An 8,320-nucleotide genomic window follows, 5' to 3' on the forward strand; every position below is an offset into this window, starting at 1 on the left:
ACAAACTTATACCCCAGGATGATTTAACCTCTAAAACACATTAAGAACTACTATAGGGCTGTAAGGTGCCTCCTTAACATTTACTAAAGAAAAATAGTTCTTCAGTATCTAGAGCTAACTCATTTTCTCTGCCTTCTGTGCTTAATAATGTCTCAAACTTTTTGATTTAAATCTGATAGAATATTTGATGTAATGGAGAAATAAAGGATTAAAAGTCTTTTCATAATATTTGTACCCAGGAGCTCATGTGTCACCATGGTGAGATTATGTTGTCAGGATATGACATAGAATGATTATGAAGTCATAGGCCCCTAAAAGAAGTTGAGCCATGTTAAATTCAGCAGTTTCCTTGGGAGAGGAAACAGGACAACAAGGTCCTGGACATGAATCTCTTCATTTATGTCCTCCTTTTATCAATTTGGACAAGTAGTTGTTTAGATAGAAATGAAAGCAATGGATCTGCTACTGCAGGTATGTCCCTAACCTTAAAACCTAGAAATTATGATCTATTATGTTAAATGTATTCCAGTACTTAATTAGACAAGCTAGCTGTGTATAAGAAATCTGCTGTTTATTCTACTTTACTATGAGTAGGTCTTCGAGAATTTCTAGGACAACACCTGAAAGTTTTACTTCTGTGTAAACATTCCAAACATAGAAACATGAAGAGTACAGCCTTACTGTCCCCTTTCATTCCCCTTCCCCACCCAATCCACCAACCCCTGCCCCTCCCCCACCAGCCATACCAGAAAATTCTATGTGAATGAATCTAGCATGGTACCTAACACATAGTAGGTTTCAAGAACTGTGTTTTCTTGTCCCATCCCTTTTCCCACCATACACATTCACACACACATCAACACTCCAGTGCATTCACACATTCAAATACCTAAGTAATGGGTTGAACAAGCCACGATGTGGGGTAACCTAGATAATTATACTGATTAGCCAAAGACAGCTCCCAGATTTGGCTTGTAGACTGTGGCTGGCTGGGGAGGTGATAGAGGGAGGAAAATTACAGTGGTTAGCATGCTTAAAGAAATAATTGATGATGAGATTTGACTTGGATCTACAGTAACAAATCCCCATCAAAATGGAAGCAAACTTGGTTCCCAAGCACAGGTTCTGATGATACATGTTCTTTCACAGTAACTACACGTGCTGAATTCAAGCAGACCAAACTGCAGGAATTACGGCGACGTCTACTCATTATTGTAATTGGTACCCTTATCACTGGCTATATGGTCACGTGTACCTGCTTGCTTCACTATAGGTGTGATAGCGAGGAAGCCCATAAAGCAGCCAAGTAAGTCTTACACCTTTGAATAAAAGTACAAGGTTGTGGGGAGGCACGCATTCTTCACTATACTCTATAACTGTGAGAGTGGGGAAGTCCCCAAAGCAGCAACATTAAGTCTTACACCTTTGAACTAAAAACATAAAGCGTAGGGGTGTAGGGGTGAGGTGAGGAGGTGGGTGTGCATGCGCATGAGGAACTGTACCTGCACATGCATGCACGCACATACGTAAGCGGGTTCACTGTTGTTTTGTTACTTACCATTAACTTTAGACTTCAGAAGAGCTACCAACATCTTGTGGGCTGGATATGTTCACTTAAATGAAGCTCTTAAATTATCTCAAGTACATTATCAACTTTAGCCAAAACTATCTCCTATTCAGGGTTCACTTGAGCCCCAGGCTGCTAATTTCATTGTAAGTTGAGTCTATGAAAAGAGGGAATGACTATCTAAATAAGACAGAATCAAAATCTTCTCAGGGGAGAAGGAGTTGGGTCTCTGCATTCCAAAGATAGTAACACATTTTGGATAATCTATCATTTTGAGATGTAATAACATGAAAAATTTTCAACTGTGTTCAGTGATTCTAGTCCCTGGCTTTAATATAGGAGGACTAGGCTGGCACTTGGTATACTGGGTCTCTAAAAATTTCCCAATCCAAGGACTGGTGACTGAAATATACCACTGTTCTATTCCTTCAGTTTTAGAGTTAGCATGTGAGGATTAATATGTATGGTTACAAACCTTGATGGTGTAAATATGATAGGAAAACAATGAATTTGGTCTAAGACTTTTTTATGTGACAGGTTGTGACATTTGTGCCTCAGTTGCATATCAACTTGTGGCTTTTTTGTAAAAAGTATAATTTCTGGATTGCAGCCATTCTGACTGGCGTGAAATGGTACCTCATAGTGGTTTTGATTTGCATTTCTCTGATAATGAGTGATGTTTAGCATCTTTTCATGTGTTTGTTAGCCATCTGTATGTCTTCTTTGGAGAAATGTCTATTTAGTTCCTTGGCCCATTTTTTGATTGGGTCACTTATTATTCTGGAGTTGAGCTGTAGGAGTTGCTTGTATATTTTTGAGATTAGTTGTTTGTCAGTTGCTTCATTTGCTATTATTTTCTCCCATTCTAAAGGGTGCCTTTTCACCTTGCTAATAGTTTCCTTTGTTGTGCAGAAGCTTTTAAGTTCAATTAGGTCCCATTTGTTTATTTTTGCTTTTATTTCCAGTATTCTTGGAGGTGGGTCATAGAGGATCCTGCTGTGATGTATGTCGGAGAGTGTTTTGCCTATGTTCTCCTCTAGGAATTTTATAGTTTCTGGTCTTACGTTGAGATCCTTAATCCATTTTGAGTTTATTTTTGTGCTGGAGAGGGTGTGGAGAAAAGGGAACTCCCTTACACTGTTGGTAGGAATGCAAACTAGTACAGCCACTATGGAGAACAGTGTGGAGATTCCTTAAAAAACTGGAAACAGAACTGCCTTATGATCCAGCAATCCCACTGCTGGGCATACACACTGAGGAAACCAGAAGGGAAAGAGACACGTGTACCCCAATGTTCATCACAGCACTGTTTATAATAGCCAGGACATGGAAGCAACCTAGATGCCCATCAGCAGATGAATGGATAAGAAAGCTGTGGTACATATACACAATGGAGTATTACTCAGCCATTAAAAAGAAAACATTTGAATCAGTTCTAATGAGATGGATGAAACTGGAACCTATTATACAGAGTGAAGTAAGCCAGAAAGAAAAACACCAATACAGTATACTAATGCATATATATGGAATTTAGAAAGATGGTAACAATAACCCTGTGTATGAGACAGAAAAAAGACACCAATGTATAGATCAGTCTTATGGACTCTGTGGGAGAGGGAGAGGGTGGGAAGATTTGGGAGAATAGCTTTGAAACATGTATAATATCATGTATGAAACGAGTCGCCAGTCCAGGTTCGATGCACGGTACTGGATGCTTGAGGCTGGTGCACTGGGATGACCCAGAGGGAGGGTAGGGGAGGGAGGGGGGAGGAGGGTTCAGGACGCGGGTATACCTGTGGCGGATTCATTTCGATATTTGGCAAAACTAATACAATATTGTAAAGTTTAAAAATAAAATAAAATTTTTTAAAAAAAGTATAATTTCTGGATTAGATAAATTCTCTCTCTCCCTCTCAACAGTAGATTTGAAACAAGTTTGTGTCATTGCATATATAGACTATATGGTTATCCATTGTGGTTGAAACAGCAAAATTAAGAAAAAGAAAAAGCATTCAACACGAGTTCAAATCTGTAACCTGAGTCATACTTTTCACCAAACTCCAATTCTTACTGTGTTCAATTTTCCTGCTAGAGCCACAAAAAGACCATAAGTCTAAATTGACACAATAGCCCATATTTTCTGGTAACAGCAATCTTACTCATCTAATTAAAATTGTCATATTCCAAATCCTCTGTATTTTCAGGGACAAGAAAGAAGATATCACCATCAAGGCATCCAGGTCATCTAAAATATCATTTACTGACTCCAAGTCACCGACTGCTGGTCTGGGTGATCCAGAAAGACAATCCGTGGTATCCAGAATAGATAAGTCATCTGGGCCCTCAAGTCCACGAAAAGTTCCTTCAAGTGCAGAAAAGTTAGTGAGGCCCTCGAGTCAAAAAAAACCATCCAAGCCAGCAGCTCCCAAAAAAGTGTTAGGATCACCCCCCCAGGAAAAGTTGCATAGAACACGCAGTCCAAAAAAGGCACATAGGCAGGCTCATGCCCATAAGCTAGTCGGTCAGGTCAGTCCATCCTATCCAGAGAAGGCCATCAAGCCAACTTGGCCACCAAGTCTACAGTGTCGGGCCAAGCCAACCAAAACTCCTCTACCCTATCCAAACAATCAAAGCTTCCCTGAGCATTCAAGTGCAGATAAACTGACCAAACGCCAGAGATATCTTAAACTAAAATGCCCAGCTGGTGCAGGTAGGGCAGAAATATTATCTAGGCCTCAACCAGTGAAGTTTTGTCGATGCTACAAGGAAAAGTGCCTTGTTTGCAGAGCTGTTTCTGAGCCATTCATCACTCATGTTTCAGAAGCAAATAAAAAGCATGTTCCAGTTCCACTGTTTTCACGCGAATTGAAGCACTTTTACAAGTCATATAAAAAGAAACAACCCAAATACAACACAGTGTATGGCAACATGAGTGACAGTGATATCACAACATACAACAGTGATGGTGAGAGTGACAGGGAGGTGATTATAATCTGCAACATAAAATGCAAGGAAGACATCTGTAAAAACTCCCAAAATAATTAAGGGATCAAAAGAAAGACCACCCATGCAGAAGAAGCAAATTTCTATGAACTATTATACACTCACCATATTTAAGAACCTGGTAGAGGAAAACTCCACTTGGTATCAATATTGAGATTAGACTTATATCCATCTCGAGGCAATTTACTTGAAAAATAGTAAATAAATGTGTGACATAACAACTGATTTTGTTGTAATTATTATTGTATTTTAGAGGTATAAATCTCTTTGCGAGGTATCTTAGATCTACTTGGGCAAATTCTGGGAGATGGTGAGGGACAGGGAAACCCAGCCTGCTGCAGTCCATGGGGTCGCACAGAGTTGGACACGACTTGATGGCTGAACAACAACAACGTAGATCTGGTCACTTGGATGGGCTTCCCAGCTGGTGCAGTGGTAAAGAATCCACCTGCCAATGGAAGAGATATGGGTTTGATCCCTGTGTTGGGAAGATCCTTTGGAGGAAGAAATAGCAACCCACTCCAGTAGTCTTGCCTGGGAAATTCCATGGACCGAGGAGACTGAAGGGCTACAGTCGATGGGGTCGAAAAGAGTTGGACACAGGCACACTGTTAAATGTGAACCACAGTCACAAACACACACACAAATATAAAAAGGGATTGCAAGATGGGTACCCTGGGCTCCTCTTTCCCTTGGATTAGCCCTCAATTGAAGTCTCAACCCAACTATCTTTTAAATTTTGACAGAGTGTCCTCACAGTTTAAGACTGTCTTTCTGTGGTGCCCAGTGTGTGGCAGAAATGGCTCTGTGTGCTTGATTCTGGCTGCATTGGGGAAATTCCTGATAGTCATTTCCTTTTTTAAAAAAATATTTATTTGACCATGCCAGTTCTTAGCTGTGGCATGCAAACCCTTGGCTGCAGCATGTGATTCTCTGACCAGGGATAGAACCCAGACCCCCTGCATTGGGAGTGTGGAGTTTTAGCCACTGAACCACCAGGGAAGTCCCAATACTCATTTCTAATACCACTGCCTCTGATGACTGCTACCAAAGTAAGGGTCCAGGCTCCAGCCCCACTCTCAAGGTTTTTGATTCTTTTGGTTACCCTTCAAATTGATAAAGAGAGTTTGCCCTGTTGTGCATTCTCAGAATGGCCGAGATAGAGGTCGGATATCTACCCATTTTCTTCACAGGGTACCTTCTTACTTAGAATCCAGAGGGCTGGGAGGCCAGGGGAAAACCTTGGAGTTATATTTTCTAGCTTCCTCACTGATGAGAGGTTATCCCTGCCCACTTCCAAGAGCATGGTTCAGAAAAACAGGCAAAATCCTGCAGTCCCAGCCTATATTCTAGTACAGTGAGGTCAGTCCCCTGTCACATTCAGCAGGGTCAGTTAAATTCCATAGCTAGCATATATTGGATGTGTACTACTTGCCAGACATTGTACTAAGTCCCTTTATGTCTGGGATATCTGAAGGCCACCCTCCCCTCAATTTTACTGATTTAGAAAAAGGACTCACAAGACTCAAAAGCAGATTATAGTCATGGCTGAGGTTTATTAGAGCAAAAATATACAAATCAAGAGCAACAGGAAAAAGACGTCTTTTCGGGTGAATCAGAGACGTTGGACATGCGCTTTTGAGTACTTGCCCCTCTGGGGCCACCTAGGACATTCTCTCTTCTCTAGCAACAAACTAGAGGCATGTGTGCAACATGGCTCTGCCCAGGGAAGCCTCAGCATCTGAGGCTTTTATTGAGAACAGGTCCCATAGGTACATCATGCTCCATAACCAGACATGGCAAGTGAAACTCAGGATCCCAACAATGACACCAGATGCACATTATCGATGTTGATGTTTGTGCCAAGCAATCAGGTGAACAAAACATGATCATCAACCAATTAACATTAGAACATTCCCCCTGGGTTGACCAATAGTCAAATCATGGTTTCCAGTTCCCTGGACATACAAGGACCAAAGAACCAGACCTGCTGTGTTAACACTTTCCTCACATTCACATATTTTATTTAATCCCCAACAGTCCCCTATTATATGGACTACCATATGAGTTAACCGATGCTCTGTAACATATAGTAAAATCACATCTAGCAATTGATTGAATCAAGATATGAATCTATGATTGACTTAAGTTCAAATTTTCATTATGCTGTACTGCCTTCTCACTTCCAGTTTCTGGGGTATGTGTTTATTCTCAGATCACCCAGTCCACTGGTATCAGCAAAGTCCCTACTTGACTTTTAATCAATCTGGACCATCCTCCTAACTTACCAGGAACATATAAATATGTCTTGACTTCATTCACATCTGACTTCCCCATAACCTCTGCCTCCTCCACTGGTAGTCTCCTGGTGGGGTCTGTAAGGTCATCATGAAATTCACAGATGGCACGATATATAAAAGTTTTAAGAGGTAGAAAATGCATTTGAAAAGCATTGTGGTAGCTACAGACTTGATTTCCTACTGGTATTACATTTTTTGTAAAGATAAACTGCAAAGGGTTAGAATTGTTCTGGGATAGCCTGGTCTTTTTAAAATTCACAAATAGAAGCAAAAGTTCTGATCAAATTTTTATGGTTTAGTATGAAAAACAGTTCAAACAAAAAAGTAGGAGTATGAATGAACACCCATATAAACATTGCTCAGATTCAACACTTATCATTACATGGCCAATGTTTTTTCATTTAAACTACTATCCATTGCCCTCCCATTTATATCTCCAAAAAATAATAAATTTTAAAAATACATAAACACAATACTCCATGCAATCACAAAGAGTCAGATACAACTGAGTGACTGAACTTAACTGAACTGAAACACAATACTATTTTCTCATATGAAACTTAATAATAATTCCTTAATATAAATTACCCAGTCTATATGCAAATTTCCTTCATTTGCCTCATTTTTTTAATGGTTGCTTTGTTCAAATGATGTCAATCAGCATTTGACAGCATCTCAGCCTAAATTTTTTAAAAATTAAAATTTCATTGGGTAATCTGGCTTCATATTGTAAGATGATTTTGAAGTTTATCTGGGCTATCAGTAGCCTGTAAAATAGCCAACGTCAAAACTGCATAGTTTTTCAGCTTAAATTCAACCGAAATCTTGGTAGGCAAAGTCAAATGATCTAAGCTTTCTTCTCTTTATCATTCTTAAGCTAAAGACTTGTAATACTTTAAAGGCTGGGAAGATTAATATCTAATAAAAAGGACTAACTGCCAGTGACAACCAATGATAATGACATCTTAAACACAAGCTATTAGCATGAGTATGTATGTTGCTATTTAAACCACACTTAATTATAGAGTAGAAGTCTACAGAATATTTGAAGCTCATTCAACGTGAAAAATTCTAGGTGCATTAGTATGGGGCTTCACACATAAAACCAATATAAAATATGTAAAAAAAAGGGAAAAAAAAAAAAACATGTACCCTGAGTTAGAGAAGAAATTTTGCAAAAAAAAATAATAATAATAATAATTTTTTTACCAGTCAAAGCTTCCACAAGTTAATACCTAAAATAACTCGTCTCACTTCAAAGGATAGTTTCTGACACTTCTTGGCAATGTCCTGGTTTAAGTAAGAGGGCTCTGAATCTCTATTTCCTAGCCTTCTTGCAGCATTGTCTTACCTGTCATGATACCTTTCTTCTGTCTGGCTCCCATTTTATATTTCCCGGTTCAGCAAGTGTCAGGGCTGTATGTCCGTCAGTCTTTGGCTTCCTTACATT

The 8,320-nt window shown here is 39.5% G+C and overlaps 1 protein-coding gene across 1 annotated transcript; it reads left to right on the plus strand.

The window, feature by feature from the left end:
• Nucleotides 1–374: 374 nt before the first annotated feature.
• Nucleotides 375–4,788, plus strand: LOC147341271 (uncharacterized protein CXorf66 homolog). The gene is made up of 3 exons (XM_086386512.1): nt 375–471; nt 1,150–1,306; nt 3,772–4,788. The coding sequence occupies exons 1-3, from the start codon at nt 384–386 to the stop codon at nt 4,610–4,612; spliced, it is 1,086 nt and encodes a 361-aa protein (XP_086242638.1). The 5' UTR covers nt 375–383; the 3' UTR covers nt 4,613–4,788.
• The last annotated feature ends 3,532 nt before the right edge of the window (nt 4,789–8,320 follow it).

Source organism: Bos grunniens, chromosome X (assembly GCF_055505025.1).
Source record: "Bos grunniens cultivar Pamir isolate PY7600 chromosome X, Bosgru_T2T1.0, whole genome shotgun sequence".
NCBI lineage: Eukaryota > Metazoa > Chordata > Mammalia > Artiodactyla > Bovidae > Bos > Bos grunniens.